This window comes from Antennarius striatus, chromosome 1 (genome assembly GCF_040054535.1).
Source record: "Antennarius striatus isolate MH-2024 chromosome 1, ASM4005453v1, whole genome shotgun sequence".
In the NCBI taxonomy this organism is placed as follows: domain Eukaryota; kingdom Metazoa; phylum Chordata; class Actinopteri; order Lophiiformes; family Antennariidae; genus Antennarius; species Antennarius striatus.
This window is the reverse complement of record NC_090776.1, coordinates 6536121-6553473: the sequence shown is the minus strand read 5'-3', so window position 1 is coordinate 6553473 and position 17353 is coordinate 6536121. Positions and strand designations below refer to the sequence as shown.

Genomic DNA, 17353 nt, shown 5'->3' with positions numbered 1-17353 from the left:
TGATTAAAAATGGTGGGTACAGATTGGTATTGTTCGTGAAATGTCATATATCATGCAACAAATAGATGATGTAACGACAATTCTCTCCGACCGGAGTTCTCAGCTTAGTTTTTTTGGAACATCAACGAAGGTATTCCCTAAAAAGTAGATACAAGGTACATTGTACTGATTGAAAACGTAATTTGAAAAAAAAAAGAAAGTCTGATTTGTTGTTTTATTGCGCTGCTTTTCTTCAAGTAGCTGAGTCTGAAAACAACTGATGAGAGCAGCAGGAGTGAAATAAGCAAAGCTCAAAGATGTTACGATACTCTGTAGAGTTGACAGGAAGTGACAAATTAGATGGTAATTCTCTTTTGGTTAGTTAATAAGTTAATGTGAAACTCTCACCTTCACAAAATCAAGGCTACATAGTTTGGCCTTGGAGCCAAACTGCCATTTGCACTGGATGTCAGCATCATAGAGCTGTCCAGGAAGCTGTTCAGGATACTTATACTGACCAATCTGCTTTGGTTCATCCACCAGACAGGATGCCTGGGCTGTACTGGTGAAGGGAGCAAACCATGCATTTGTCAGAAAAAAGGCTTTTGTACAATTGTTAGTCACAGTTTTCAAGACTTTTACACAACTTTAAGGCATACCCAAGGAAGCGGGTGAGGTACTGTTGACTACAGGTGGACCAGAAAAAGACCCCATTGTTTCCAGCCAGGATGGGAGACATAATGTTGCCCTCTGTCTTGTGACAAGGATTCCCCTCTCCATCATGGATCATCCCAAAACTGAAGGAAACAAACACTAACAATAAATAAGGTTTGTTTTCTTGACAAGTGTGTTTCCTGTGATGTTGAAACCAAAAACCTTGCTTAACTTTCTTATTTTTACAACTCATAATGTAATGGTAATATTGCTTGTTGCTGGAAGACTTTACAATGTCTCACATATTTGATGATGCATGTTACATTTTTCCCTTTCTCCATCTGTTACAATGCCTCTTCCAATGAACAGTTTAAATTTTGAGTCAATATGTTCAATGTCAATTGACTGAATACCTGCGGGTATTGTAAATTATAAATACTAAGACATATCATCACCTGCATGACATTAATTTTTTTTTCATTATTTGTTTCATTGTCTAAATATCAGAGATAGCTGGCATCCTGTGTCAGAGGGAGCCATGACCCAAAGCAGTTTCCATCTCTCGTAAAGTGCCATGGAGTGGATGTACTCTAACTCTTATTTATTTCTTTAAATCAGATGACATTCATTTAATCTAACACACATTAAATACATCTACTCACACACATTAAATACATCTATTCACAGCTTTGAAACTGTCCCAGTTCAGTGACTGGGACAGTTTCAAAGCCAGACTACTGTTGGTCCAGCAAGGAGAGAGGAAAGTGTGTTTGTAGGAAGAGAGAGAAGAGGAACGCCTAGAGTATAGGACTTAGAGTAGGGACGTTGAATGTTGGAACTATGACAGGAAAAGGAAGTGAGATGGTTGACATGATGCAGAGGAGGAAGGTAGACATACTGTGTGTCCAGAAGACCAGGTGGAGAGGTAGCAGGTTAGAAGTTGATGAGCAGGGTTCAAGTTGTTCTATCATGGTGTAGATGGGAAGAGAAATGGAGTTGGAGTTATCTTGAAGGAGTAGTTTTTTAGGAATGTCCTGGAGGTAAAAACAGTGTCAGAGTGATGAGTCTGAAGCTAGAAATCGAAGGTGTGATGTTCAATGTTGTTGGTGAGTATGCTCCACAGGTAGGATGTGAGCTTGAGGAGAAGGATAAATTCTGGTTGGACTTTGATGAAATGATGCAGAGCATACCTAGAAGAGAGAGAGTTGTCATTGGTGTGGGTTTTAATGAACATGTTGGTGCAGGAAACGGAGGTGATGAGGAGGTGATGGGCACGTTTTGTATCCAAAAGAGAAATGCAGGACAGATGGTGGTTGACTTTGCAAAAAGGATGGAAATGGCTACAGTGAAAACTTTCTTCCAGAAGAATCTGGAACATGGGGTGACCTATAAAAGCGGAGGTAACAGCACACAGGTAGACTACATCTTGTGTAGACGGTGTAAATGTGAAGGATATCAGTGACTGCAAAGTAGTGGTGGGCGAGAGTGTAGCCAACAACATAGGATGGTGGTGTGTAGGATGACTCTGGTGGTGAGGAAGATGAAGAGGCAGAGCAAAGGATGAAATGGTGGAAGCTGAAAAAGGAAGAGCGTTGCATGACTTTTAGGAAGGAGTTATGAAAGGCTCTGTGTGATCAGGAGGTGCTTCCAGATGACTGGAAAACTACAGCTAATGTGATCAGAGAGACAGGTAGGATAGTAATTGGAGTGCCATCTAGAAGGAAAGTAGATAGGGACACTTGGTGGTGGAATGAAGAGGTATAGGAGTGTATACAGACAAAGAGGTTAGTTAAGAAGAAGTGGGACACAGAGGACTGGAGAGAGTAGACAGGAGTACACAGTGTATTGACAGGTGCCAGTATCATGGTGTGTGATGGGAAGATGGAAAGAGTACTTCAAAAAGTTGATGAATCAGGAAAATGAGAGAGAACAAAGACTAGAAGAGGTTGCTGTTGTGGACCAGGGGGCAGAAAAGATTAGTCAGGATAAAGTGAGGAGGGCATTGAAGAGGATGAAGAGTGGAAAGGCATTTGGTCCTGATGATATACCTGTGGAGGTATGGACGTGTCTGGGAGAGGTGCCAGTAGATTTTTTGACTGGGTTGTTCAACAAGGTCTTAGATAGTGAGACGATGCCTGAGGAATGGAGGAGAAATGTGCTGGTGCCCATTTTTAAGAACAAGGGAGATGTGCAGAGTTGTGGAAACTACAGTGGAATAAAGCCAATCAGCCATACAATGAAGTTATGGGAAAGAGTAATTGAAGTGAGCAGAAGTGAGCATTTGTGAGCCGCAGTATGGTTTCATGCCAAAAAAAGAGTACTACAGATGCAGTATTTGCTTTGAGAATGTTGACAGAGAAGTACAGAGAAGGCCAGAGGGAGCTGCATTGTGTTTTTGTAGATCTGGAGAAAGCTTATGTCAGGGTGCCCAGAGAGGAACTGTGGTATTGTATGAGGAAGTCTGGAGTGGCAGAGAAGAATGTTAGAGTGGTGCAGGACATGTATGAGGACTGTAAGACAGTGGTGAAGTGTGCTACAGGTGTGACAGAGGAGTTCAAGGTGGAGGTGGGACTGCATTAGGGATCAGCGCTGAGCCCCTTCCTGTTCGCTATGGTGATGGACAGGCTGACAGACGAGGTTAGACAGGAATCTCCATGGACTATGATGTTTGCAGATGACATTGTGATCTGCAGTGAGAGCAGGGAACAGGTGGAGAAGAAGCTAGAGAGGTGGAGGATTTCAAGTACTTAGGGTCAACAGTCCAGAGCAATGGAGAGTCTGGAAAAGAGGTGAAGGAGCATGTGCAGGCAGGATGGAACGGGTGGAGAAAAGTGTCAGGTGTGTTGTGTGATAGAAGAGTTTCAGCTAAAATGAAAGGAAATGTGTACAAAATTGTGGTGAGACCAGCGGTGTTGTTTGGTCTAGAGACAGTGTCACTGAGGAAAGGACAGGAGGCAGAGCTGGAGGTAGCACAGATTAAGTTGCTGAGGTTCTCTTTGGGAGTGACCAGGATGGATAGGATCAAGAATGAGTACATCAGAGGGACATCATATGTTAGAGGTTTTGGAGATAGAGTCAGAGAGGCCAGACTGAGATGGTTTGGACATGTCCAGAGGAGGGATAGTGAATATATTGGTAGAAGGATGCTGAGTTTTGAACTGCCAGGCAGGAGGCCTAGAGGAAGACCAAAGAGGAGGTTTATGGATGTAATGAGGGAGGACATGAAGGTAGTTGAAGGTGAAGGTGTGAGAGAAGAGGATGCAAAGGACAGGGCAATTTATTGGCTGTGGCGACCCCTGAAGTGAGAAGCCAAAAGGAAAAGAAGAAGAAGTTGCCTGAATAATAATGTATCTGCCCTCAGGGTCTAAAACTGAATTGTTTAAAGAGAAAATAATTATCTGATGGATTAGAATAGAGACTCATCTTTGTCTGTTGTTATAACAAGATGAAAAGATGATATTATAGTTTGGATCGGTGAGACATTTTTCTTCAGATTATAGTAAATGTGTTTCTTGTAGGAGAAAAATGTCTGCTTTTAGTTTGGAGACATAGTCCATGGTTTTAATTATTTTTGTCTGTGAGCGCATGCTCCCTCTGGCCTTCTCTGTACTTCTCTATCAACATCCTCAAAGCAAATACTGCATCTGTAGTACTCTTTTTTGGCATGAAACCATACTGCTGTTCACAAATGCTCACTTCTGCCCTTAGTCTAGCTTCCACTACTCTTTCCCATAACTTCATTGTATGGCTCATCAGCTTTATTCCTCTGTAGTTGCCACAACCCTGCACATCTCCCTTGTTCTTAAAAATGGGCACCAGCACACTTCTCCTCCATTCCTCAGGCATCTTCTCACTATCTAAGATCCTGTTGAACAACCCAGTCAGAAACTCTACTACCACCTCTCCCAGACACTTCCAAACCTCCACAGGTATATCATCAGGACCGACTGCCTTCCCACTCTTCATCCTCTTCAGTGCCCTCCTCACTTCATCCTGACTAATCTTTGCTACTTCCTGGTCCACAACAGTCACCTCTTATAGTCTTTGTTCTCTCTCATTTTCCACATTCATCAACTCTTCAAAGTACTCTTTCCATCTTCCCATCACACTACTGGCACTTGTCAATAGACTTCCGTCCCTATCCTTTATCACCCTAACCTGCTGCACGTCCTTCCCATTCTCAGTATACACTCCTGTACCTCCTCATTCCACCACCAAGTCTCCTTATCTACTGTCCTTCCAGATGACACACCAAGTACTCTCCTACTTGTCTCCCTGATCACATTATGTAGTTTTCAGTCATCTGGAAGCACCTCCTTGCCACCCAGAGCCTGTCTTAACTCCTCCCTAAAAGTCATGCAACACTCTTCCTTTTTTAGCTTCCACCATTTCATCTTCTGCTCTGCGTTTGCCCTCTTCATCTTCCTCACCACCAGAGCCATCCTGCACACCACCATCCTATGTTTGGCTACACTCTCATCTACCACTACTTTGCAGTCACTGATCTCCTTCAGGTTACACCGTCTACACAAGATGTAGTCTACCTGAGTGCTCCTACCACCACTCTTATGGGTCACCCTATGTTCACAAACTACTCCTTCAAGATAACACCTAGTCCATTCTCTTCCTATCTACACCATGATAGAACAACTTGAACCCTGCTCCTAAACGTCTAGCCTTGCTACCTCTCCACCTAGTCTCCTGGACACACAGCATGTCTACCTTCCTCCTCTGCATCATGTCAACCAACTCTCTACCTTTTCCTGTTATAGTTCCAACATTCAACGTCCCCACTCTTAGTCCTATACTCTTGGCGTTCCTCTTCTCTTTCTTCATGCGAACACACTTTCCTCCTCTCCTTCTTCGACCAACAGTAATCCAATTTCCACCGGTGCCCTGTAGGTCAACAGCGCCGATGGTCGTTGTTAACCCGTGCCTCGACTGATCCGGTATGGAAGTCATAGGTTTGATTTACATCTTTGATTTGGCAAAAGTTTTACGCCGGATGCCCTTCCTGATTCAACCCTCTGTATTTATCCGGGCTAGGGACCAGCACAATAAGACACTGGCTTGTGTCCTCTTGCGGCTACATTTGTCCTCTTGCGGCTTCATTCAGGCAACAATTGTCGATAAACTATACACAATCGGTAATTTATATGCACCCAATAATGATACAGTCCATACAATATTCTCTCATTTAGCTGACTTATCAGATAACTCAACAACTGTTACTGGTGGGGACTTCAACATAGTTCTGAATCCCTCAGTGGATCGATCAAATATTTCAACTATACAAGCAAAATAACTACAATCAGTTAAAGTTTAACAGGATTATATGAAAGACTTTGGATTTGATGACATTTGGAGACTTAAAAACCCAACAAAAAAGGAATACAATTTCTTCTCTGTGGTGCATCAGTCATTTTCAAGAATTGACTTTTTCCTCACAAATAATTCTATTGCACATAAATCTTCTGTTAGAATTTATCCAATCATTATTATTGTTAACCACCATAAACCTCCACAGACTTGGCGCTTCAACATTTTCCTGCTTAATGATCCAGAATTTGATAAAATAATAAGGCAAGAATGGACAGAATTTTTAAAATATAATGAATTACCTGATTCCTATCCTTCCATACTTTGGGAAACTGGGAAGGCTGTAATTAGGGGTAAAATAATATCATACTCCTCATTCAAAAAAACCCAGCAACATCTAATGCAAACAGAAATGGAAGAAAAACTCAAACGTCTAACTGAGGATTATGCTTTAAATCCAAATGAAAAATTATAGTCTGAACTACAAAATGCAAAACTAAATCTTAATAACATCCTGTCAAAGAAAACAGAATTCTTACAACGACAACTGGGATATAACAATTTTGAGCATAACAATAAATCAAGCAAATTTCTTGCAAACCAACTCCAACGCAACAGAGAAAAATCTTTAATAACAACAATCAAGGATCCCTCTGGTCAGTATTCACAATCACCTTTAGAAATTAATGACGTCTTCTATAGATATTACCGTAACTTATATTCAACTTCTGTAAAACTGAACAAAGATATCCACAATTTCCTCGCCAACCTAAACCTACCCAAACTAAAATTTGAAGACAGAGACATCGTAGACGCTCCACTGACCATCAATGAATTACAGAGTGCGCTAGACAGTATGCCAGCAAGCAAGGCACCTGGCCCAGATGGTTTTCATGCTGAATTCCTCAAACATTTCTGGTTCAGTGTTAGTAATAGAAATGAAAAATAATGGTTATGTAAATGGTCACAAGAATACAGCCGCAATAAAATTGTTATTAAAACCAGATAAAGATCCCATTCATCCTTCTAGCTATCGACCTCTATCACTAATCAACACCGACATTAAAATAATATCTAAAGCACTTGCTTCCAGATTGGAGAAAATTATTCCATCAATAATTCACAGTGATCAAACTGGATTTATTAAGGGTCGACACGCTACCAACAATGTTAGAAGACTATTCAATCTGATTAGCTTGACACGGTGCTACAACAGGAAAGCAATTGTTTTATCACTTAATGCTGAAAAAGCCTTTGACAAAGTTAATTGGACTTTTCTTTTCACACTGCTTCATAAATTTGGCTTTGGTGAGTCGTTTATCCAGTGGGTATCAACCTTACATAACTCACTTAAGGCCACAGTCACCACTAATGGGATAATTTCACCAAATTTCACTTTAGAAAGACGAACCAGACAGGGATGCCCTCTGTCTCCCCTATTGTTCATAATATTTATTGAACCACTGGCAGTAGCAATACGTCAAAACCAGAATATTAAACCGACATCCAAGTGGTTCCAGTCATTAGATTCTGCCATTGGTAAATTCTATTCAAAAAACAAAACAGATAAAATTAGCCTGACAACGCTCCAGAAAAAGAAATCTGAAGATGGTCTGGAGGCACCCAACTTTTTGCATTACTACTTAGCAAACCAACTACAGTATCTGATCAAGTGGATCCATCCACATGAGGACTACAACTCCTGGCTAGAGCTAGGAGTTGTAGTCCTCCAATCGTCCTTTTATAACCACAACCCTTAAATAACATCCTTGCTTCAAGAATCCTTTGATTGCCTCCACCTTGTCTGCTTGGTGGAAAGCTCTAGATATTACAGGATCTCAGTTACATAACCAAGGTATACTCTCCCCAATTTGGCACAACCCAGACTTTATTAACAATAAAAAACCTCTTTATTTTAGCACATGGGCAAAGAAAGGGATCACCCACCTCCATCACCTTCAAGATAATAGACTAATGACATATACAAACTATCCGAAACATTTGAAATAAGAAATGGACATTTTCTCCAATATCTGCAAATAAAGGAGACAATCATAAAAAGTATTCCGAGGCTTCAACCATCCTCATCGCCACCTGATTTACAGCTACCTGAATTCACCAAATACATTACAAAGTTGTCCCCAAAACTTAAGAAAAATCTTTCAAAGATATATAGTTCACTCTCAAAAACTGGCTCGATACATCTACCAATCGCAAAATGGGAAATAGATTTAAACATATCAATAGACTATGACTCTTGGACCGAGATTTGCAGAAATACATTTAAGATGACAAAGAACTCTAACTTACAACTAATTCAATTTAAAGTACTTCATAGAGCACATATAACACAACATAGGTTATTTAAAATGGGTTTCTGTAAATCAGATATATGTACCCAATACCCAATGCACACAAAACCAATTGACACTTACTTACATGCCCTTTGGCTATGTTCACCCATCTATCAATTTTGGGTATCAGTTACTCAGAAACTGTCCTCTATGTTAGACTGCAGGATTCCACAATCTCCAAACATCTGCCTAATTGGCGATCTAACAGAAACGGCCTTACCTCATGCTCAGTTACAGCCCACACTGGTAGCTCTTGCCATTGCCAAGAAAACCATTTTGGTCAATTGGAAAGATAAAAAAACCCTAAACATCATCCATTGGTTGAATCTCCTCATTGATCACATTTCGCTTGAGAAAATATCTGCTGCTCGAAAAAAACAAAAAACAATTGGCATCATTTACAGAAAAATGGTCTCCATTTATTAGGTCTTCAAATATAAATCTATAGCTTTCTCTTGTCTGTCAGCGTATGCCTCCATTCTCACACATCTGATAATTTTCTGAACATGCTGCCTGCTCTCATGATCTGATGACTAACGTATGTCTCTTCTGCCATCTTATAGTGCAATGATGGATCTGGGACACCATGGATGTGTGCATGCACTAGGGGACCCCTCTCCATCTTACGCCTGGGTTTGCTCCCTGGATCTCCAGAGCCTGCCTGGCCCTGGCACCTCACCCTGGCGGCTGTTGTATCTGTTGTCTCGCCTATTGGGCCCTGGGGGTGCTGAGTTCCTGGGGTCTCTGGGGATTTGGGGGTGGCTGTGCCTGTCTCCTCTGGGGCACTCTGGGTTGGTCTGTGGGGTGTGGGGTGGGTGGCCCATCCTGTTGCTCCCTTCTCCCATCTCTGCTCCGCTTCCTCCTTGTCTCTCCTCTCCTTTCTGCCCGCCCCTTATCGTCCCTCTCCTGCCTTGTGGGGGCTGGGGGCCCTCCGCTTCCTTGGGGTTGGCTGTGGGGCTGGGTATTCCCTCTCTGGGTGGTGGGTGGGGTTGGGCGGAGGGATGACATACACTATCACACCCTTTCCGGGTGCGGCGGGGGTTTCGGGCAGGTCGTGGGTTTAGTCTCCATGTCACTGTTTGCGGTTGGGGGTCTACTGGGGGCTGCTGGGGCTGTCGCGCTGCTGGCTGGTGTCGCTGGCTGGGGGTCGGGTTCTGTTAGTGGCCTGCCGTCTTCTGTCTGCTCATGGGGTGGTTTTGTTGGGCCTACTCTTGACCTTTGGTCTGGCCGGTGGACCGGTGGTGGCGCTGGAAAACGCCTCAATGCGTCAGGGGTGAGCTGGCTGTTGGCTGTTGGCCGGCTGTGTCCGGCTGGCGGTGATTGGTGGGCATGTGTTGCAATGCCGGGATGCCTAGCCTGGTGTGGGTGGCTGGCTCGTGGGCGTTGTGGGGGGAAGGGGGGGGGGGGGGCTGGCTGTTCAGTGGCTGCCTCCCCTGGATCGTATGGTGACTTTGGGCTGCTCGCTGGCCTCGGTCCTACGGGGTTGGCCCTCTGTGGCCCGACGGCCAGGCCTGGTGGGGCGGGGCATGCATTGGCTTCATTCCCCTCTGTGGTGCCATGGTGGTGCGTCTCTGGGTTGTTGTTACTGCGGGGCGGGTTGGTGGCTTGGGCCGATTGCCGGTCGGTCATCGGTAGCTTTGATTGACGCCGGGCGCCTGTGGCCTTGCCGGGACCCTGGTGGTTGTGGGCTCGGGGTGGTTGGCCAGCTGTGATCCTGGTCCCCCTCACGGCCCTGTTCATGTGGGCCGGGCCCACACCAGATTGCCTCCTAATGTTCAATTCACATATCTCACACTGCACAATACATGATAACTTTTAGGCACATCCAGGGCACAGTTAGGGCTTTGGAAATGGAGGGGGGTGAGGGCAGTGGGCATGGTTGTGGGGCGGATTGCGGTGCTCTAGGGCGCTGCATCCTCCCCATATATGCCTCACTTGCCCCCCCCCATCCTCCAATTTGAATGCAACATACACACACACTTTGGAGGGGGCCCTGCGATGTTTGGAGTAATCTGGACAGCGCTGGGCTTCCCTTCAGACTTTTAATGCACCACATTCCACACTAGGTAGCACAGTAGCACAGGGTTGGAAGATTGCTTCCTCGTCAGGGATCGAGGAAGCATATTAACAGGGAGGGTAGCGTTGACTCCACATAAGATGGCGCTTCTGGTGGGGCCTATGGCTGGGGAGGGGCTACTTGTCCTGGGCCTGCGGCTTGGCTTGGGCTTGGGCTACTGGGGAATTGGGCTTGTGGCGGCTGGATGGTTGTTAATGGTTGCCGGTTGTCAGTCGTTGCCATTGATTCGCCGCGTGGCGATGGTGACCGCGGGTGTGGCGCTGATGTGGGGATGGGGCGGTGTGTGGGCCGTCTGGCTTGGCCTGGGGGTCGGGCTGCGGGGGGATGGCCCGTGGGTGCGGGGGTGGTTGGATGGTACGGAGCCTCCTTGCCCCGTGTCCCTTGGGCCTGTCCTGTGCACCCTGGCAATGGCGGCCATTGCCTCCTTTGGGTCCCTGGGTCTACGTGGTTCTCGGTGCCCCCGGTGGCTCTTGGGGTGATGGCTTCTGGATGCTCCTGGCTGCAGGGGTTGGGAGTGCTCGGCTAGCGTGGCCCTGTTGAGTTCTGGTAGCCTATCTGGGTGTTGGTTTCATCACACATGCATATTGGGTCAGGGCTTACCAGCTCCTGTCGAGTCCAATTATTGAGAACCATTGGGTCCCGTCAGAATGTGATGAGTCTCACTTCAGTCATCACAATCTTTTGCCCTCTATCTTCCTCCTACACTGGTTTCCTCTGGTGGCCTATTCTATACTATCAGGTCCTCCACTAATCTGATGTTGTGTAACATTGGAGTTGAGATATCAGTTCTAAGATAGGATAGAACAGCATAAACCTTTTTCACTCCAACAGCACTGTCAATCCACTACATTTGTTTGTGTTTTCTCTCCCTGTCTCCTTTTGCTTTCCTCCTTAACTCACAGAGGTGCAGCACTTCCCTCTCTGGCTCACAATAGGAAATTCTAATAAAGACTGACAATTTAGTTCCCAGAGAGGACTGGTTACGGTCACATGCACGCATTAAAATATATAAAAGATTTTGCTGTAAGACTAAAATAAGCATTGATCTCATAAAAGGTTGACCCCTTTTATGGGGTTAAACTATGAGAATACATGCAGACAAGAAATAAAAAACATACAAAATATTTTGCTGAAAGACTAAAACAAGCATTGATCTCATAAAAAGTTGACCCCCTTTTATGTGGTTAAACTATGACACATGCAGACAAAAAAAAAAGAAATGAGAAGAAGATTATATCTATTTTAATTAAACAGGTACAAGTTCCACCAACATTGGTATCAAGTTTGGTTGTTTTATCGTCTTGTAGAATAAAAAAAAAATCTACTTTCCAAAACATGTTTGAATGATGAATTTTATCATGGTGTAATTTCTGTTAAACATACTTGTGCCCAGACTCATGAGCGATGGTGAAAGCCAAGCCAAGTCCTGTATCTTCATTGATGGTACAACTCCTGTATTTACTGCACATTCCACTGATGGGGGCAAAACCTGCATACACAAAATAAGAGCAGAAGAGATAATGGTGTTTGATGGACAGAGCACTTACTCATTAACTATAACAACTACTCTCAGCCAGTGAGCCATGGCCCAATGGCGGCCATTGGAGTACCATCCAGTGGGTTGTGGAAGCAATGGTAATGTCAAATATCTTTATGACAATGTAAAAATTAATTTCCTTAATGTTGTGTCTAACAGTATGCACAGGTAAAGTATGTACAGTATGTCTATTGGTTACTTTTTTCCCCATAATTTAGAGGGGCTTGGGTCTTGTTTACGAGGTGGGAACGGATGAAGATTATTATATTAATTTTAAAATGGAGAAAATTTGTTTCAGTTATGAGTTGTTTGAGTCACAAGCTCATCACCATGACTACCAGCTCCATGCCGGTGATGATGATGATGATGATGATGATGATGATGATGATTATAATGCTGAAGGTATGGCTTGTCAGGTCTGGTGGCAGATGACTAGTAGATCTTCCATGAACAATGTGCTCTGCTGAGCGTTTGTAGACCACATGTGGGTGGTGCCCATCAGGCAGTGTAGTTGTATCCTATGTGAGGAAGTGGCTGGGACTTCCAAGTTGCTTCAGCGGTGTTGGACTCTAAAGTGACGGAGCCTTGTCGCTACCAATCTCCAGCATCGTTAAAGAGTTCAAGTGTGCCAAGGTGAAACTGGAGATGTCCCTCACTGATTCCCAGGACCCTTTCGTGAGAGGTGCCCTTCCCAACTTGGCAACAGGAAGAAAGTAGACCCCAACCACAGCTGTTCTACATGCCAAATCTGCCCTCCTCCACCAGGAAGTAGTGGGCCATGTCCAGCAAGGCAGAGCAGGTTTTGGCTCTGGAACGGTAACTCCTCTCTGGCGAAAGGCATCTACAGCTGAGCGGCAAACTATGGTTGTAGAGGAAGTGCGTCGACAGGAGGAAGCAACCAGACGTTCCAAGAACAAGAAGAAGTATACTTTTATTGATCCCGCAAGGGGAAATTACATAGTCACTCAGGTTAGTATTTGTAACAGTATACAGGCCCCCTGAACACAACACACAAGGGGGCCTGTAAGCATGCAGTTAATACACATCAAACTACACACATTTGGAGGCAGAATGACAGGCAGCGGTTTCTCGAACGAGCCCCAACTGAACAGCTTGTAGGGGGGACGGCGCCTAGCTCAAGGGCGACTCGGCAAAGCCACACAACAAGCCAAGCAGGGCTGGTGGATGATGAGGGAGGGTGTTGAGAAGAAGAAGTTCACGTGGAGCAAACTCTGGGGCATGGAATCCAACAGGCTGAGTTTCATCGTTCGAGCAACATATGATGTAAGGGCATCTCCCATAAATCTGCACCTAATGTTCGGAAAGGACCCAGCATGCCCCTGTGCTCGACCCCAGCATCACTTAAACACATTGTCTGTGCGCCTGTCCCCTTTGTGCCTGTCCTCTGAGCTGGCCAATACTGCAGGGTGGACGAGCCATTGGTTTGGCTTAAGAGGAGCAACACCATCTGGGCTGCAAAGGCAAACGCTTAGCCCTGGGACACACACCCAGGTCTGATCAACCTGTGGTGGGCCTGCCTCAGCTGAGGGCGTATTGTGATAACTGGCCAAAACGCTCCATGATCTGAGGACATAACTGATGATGTGTCCCAGTGGTTAACCAAGGCCGTAAAACAGCAGCTCGTACTCTACTAAGGTATGCAGTCAGGCACAAGCTTGGCTCAGAGAGGAAGACATCCCTACCATGCATAGTCCCGGGATTTGTACCATCTAGTCCTTTAATTGAATCTTCAGCCAGATATTGAGGTAGTCGAGCAATCAAATACTCTTGACACAAACGGATGAAATGTGACTGCAAGATGGACACAAAAAGGGCGAAGACAATTAAAAAAACACCTAACCTCAAATTGTACGGTTGTATTCAAACTGCATTTTTTCATGATGGTAAGATATAAAAGAAGTCACACCCTGTGTATTGAATCTTCACAGGTGAGGTATTGCTGGTCAAAGCTTAGACCTGTCAGGCAATAACTACTTTTAGAACAACAACTCCTCCAGAGATGTTTTCTTCACCCAGTTTTTCATGTAGTACTGCTTAGTGTTTTTCTACTGCATCACATTGTTATATGAGGCACAAGACAACATATTATAACCTTTGCACAATTAGTAAACAGTAAACATAAGACAAGAATACTAAATTGGATCGTATTCCTTGTTGAGATTTCTTTTTCAAACAAAATTTTGTGTTTATGGTTTTATTTCTTGTCTGCTGTGTGTAGAAATCTTGATAAAAAATGGATATGCTTTTGCGCCATGGGGTTAATGTGTGATGCTTGAGCCTATTCCAACTGACTACGGCCGAGAAGTGGGGTATGCCCTGGACATGTCATCAGCGCATTACAAACCCACATGAAAGACAAACAACCACTCATCCACTTACTCACACCTCATCAATTTGGAGTGATCAATTCACCTAAATTGCATGTTTTCAGAGGTGGGAGGAAGCCGGAGAGCATGGGGAGAATCTATGCAGGCACAGAGAAAACAAAAAAACTCAGTCTAGAAAGGATTCAAACCTGGAACCTTCTTGCTATGAGGCAACAGTGCTACCCACTGCTCCACTGTGCCGCCCTGTTAACACATCATACTGTTAATTAATTAAGATATGATAACATTAATGTTGCTCCAGCTGCCTTTTTCCTCCTATAAGAAAATAGTCAAGTGTCGAGTTAACATGACCTCATCCTGTGTGACACCTGGTTTAATAACTGATTTTTTTCTCTTGTAGTCTCCTCTGCATTTGCCTGTCAAATTACCTTCACTACTAGTGCAATGTTTAAAAAACTTCCATCCATCCATCCATCCATTTTCTGTAACCGCTTTGTCTGATGTTGCGGGTCACGGCGATGCCACACAATCATGCACACCTTCTATTATCTTTACCTTTGTCTACATATCCAAAAAAGATCTTACTATGGTGATGCCATGACTCACCTTACCATGCCTATGGTTGGCTTGGTCAATCAGTAGTAAAGTAGAGTGGGACACAGTGTCACTGTAGACGAGTTCATTAGAAAAACCCTGCATCCATGCCTTCTTAAGGATAGGCCTCAAAATCTTTTCATCTAGCCCCCTCTCCCCAACCTACCTTTCATTCATTCATTGATTCATTTTCTCAACCCATTTCATCCGCTTGAGCAGGTTGCAGGGAGCTGGAGCCTATCCCTGCTTGTCTTAGGGTGTGAAGCGGGGAAACTCCAGGTGCGACGCCAGTGCACCGCGGAGCCACACAGAGACGCAGACAACCATGCATGCCCACACCTTTTAATCTTTGCCTCTGTCTACATATCCAAAAAGAATATTACTATGGTGATGCCATGACTCACCTTACCCTTCCTATGGTTGGCTTGGTATGTTGTTTCTCATTGTATGAAATAATATATGTGAGAAATCGTCATGGCCATAGCTAAGCCAATCAGAACCAAAGTAGAGTGGGACACAATATCACTGTAGACGAGTTCATTAAAAAAAAAACCTGCATCCATGCCATCTTAAGGATTAGCCTCAAAATCTCTTCATCAAGCACCCTATCCTCTACCTTTCTACAAAATTAATTTGAGATCAAATCCAAGGACAAATGGTGCCATCACACAACCCTGAGACATGAGAACATTTATGCCAAGCAATGGTTTCTATGATATAATTTCTGAAAACTTCACAGAAAAGTCTTGTGCAAAGTAAGATCTGCTTTTTTAGGGTTAAAGTTAGGGCAAGTATAGCTTAGTTCTTACCCAGGGTGTCACAGGGCTCATTCTTCCAGGAACAGATGTCCAGTCCTGTGAGGAGAACAGCATGGTCATGCCGTTTGCCACCTTTCCCCGCCAGACCCGACTGCCACTGACAGAAACTGTTGAGAGACTGGTCAGCATTATGACTGATGGTCAAGCCCAGCTATAAAAGAAAAGAGAAAATCAGAGATATAGGGATCAAAATATTTAATCTTCATCAAGTAACCAGTGGAAAGTTAATTTATTGTTAAATTGTATTATTGTGGACTCACTGGGTCCTGTTCCAGTAGCAACAAGCTAACGACCACAATGTTAATATCTGTCCCAATGGTGCCATCTTTGAAAAGGCTGGAAACCTACAGAAAAGTTTAAAACAGTTTCCATGTTAATCCCCCAAGAGTCAAATCTAATTCAAAAAAGAAGGAATCACGGAGATTTCTAAAGGTTCCCATGAGCTAGTTCAGTAGTTACTTCTAGACTGGATTACTGCAATTCCTTATTATCGGGCTGCTCTAACTCCTCTATTAGGACTCTACAATTAGTTCAGAATGTAGCTGCCCACTTACTGACTCGAACTGGGAGGAGAGAACACATCTCTCCTGCCCTAGCGTCACTTCATTGGCTCCCGATTAATTATAGAATACAATTCAAACTCCTTATGATTACATATAAAGCTCTCCACTGTAAGGCTCCATCTTACATTGAAGATCTTATTGAAGTATATCACCCACCCAGGGCCCTTCAATCCGAGGCTGCAGGATTTCTGGTGACCCGTCGGGTTTTTAAGAGTAAATCAGGAGGCAGAAGCTTTAGCTATCTGGCCCCTTTACTCTCGTAGACTAAAACCCCTCCTTTTTGATAGAGCCTACAATTAGAAATAACACTCACCCCACTAGATATGCTGCTATAGGCTTAGGCTCCTGAGGGTATATTCTCCGTCTCTCCTGTTAAAGGGAGATACTCTGGAGCTTCTGTCACTTCTCCTTAGCTTTCTTTTCTATGCTCTTAAAATTTATTACTACTACTGTCAAATCATACTCTGCACAATACTGCCATTGTCTTTGTGCCTCTGTTCCACAGGTGGAGAACGCGGATGGAAGACAGGATACCCTAAGGCCTGGAAATCCTGCCCCCAATTCAGCGACAGCGCACTATGGACATGAAACTGGCCTATCTGCCACTCTCACTCTCTCTCTCTCCGTCTCTTTTACTTGACCTCTCTTCTCCCAATGTATTTCTATTTCCCAACCAACAGGTCAAGGCGGATGACCACTCTCCAGAGCCTGGGTCCTGCCCGGAGTTTCTTACTCAATGAGGGATTTTGTCCCGCGCCACTATCGCTTATGCTTGCTCTGGAGGGCATTGTTGGTTTTCTATCTGTAAAGCGCTTTGAAATGTCTTCAGATATGATTAACGCTATATAAATAAAAGTTGATTGATAGTCTTGAGAGCTTGACTGCTTGAGAGAGTAGCTGCATTTCAATTCACAGGTCTGATGTAATGGTATTCTTAGACTGTGAAAACTGTGCTGAGCACTGTTAAATGTGATGATCTGGTCTACAGGGAATTTCACCACGCCTTACCATGTGCTTGTGCTAGAAAATGCTGTGCTTGATGACAACACTGACAAACTTGAGTTGATTAATTGAATAGTCATAATTAAACATGTTGTAGTAAAAGCTGTA

General features: G+C 44.1%; 1 protein-coding gene across 4 annotated transcripts in view; it reads right to left on the bottom strand.

The window, feature by feature from the left end:
* adamts18 (ADAM metallopeptidase with thrombospondin type 1 motif, 18) overlaps nucleotides 1-17353 on the bottom strand; it is a 149408-nt gene that overhangs the window by 78728 nt on the left and 53327 nt on the right. For all 4 annotated transcript variants that reach the window (XM_068311285.1, XM_068311293.1, XM_068311301.1 and 1 more), the window contains 5 exons: nucleotides 15941-16024; nucleotides 15672-15831; nucleotides 11767-11872; nucleotides 639-776; nucleotides 388-541 (listed from right to left, as the gene is read on the bottom strand). In XM_068311285.1, the coding sequence (XP_068167386.1) occupies nucleotides 388-541; nucleotides 639-776; nucleotides 11767-11872; nucleotides 15672-15831; nucleotides 15941-16024 (642 nt within the window). The remainder of the gene's footprint in view (nucleotides 1-387; nucleotides 542-638; nucleotides 777-11766; nucleotides 11873-15671; nucleotides 15832-15940; nucleotides 16025-17353) is intronic.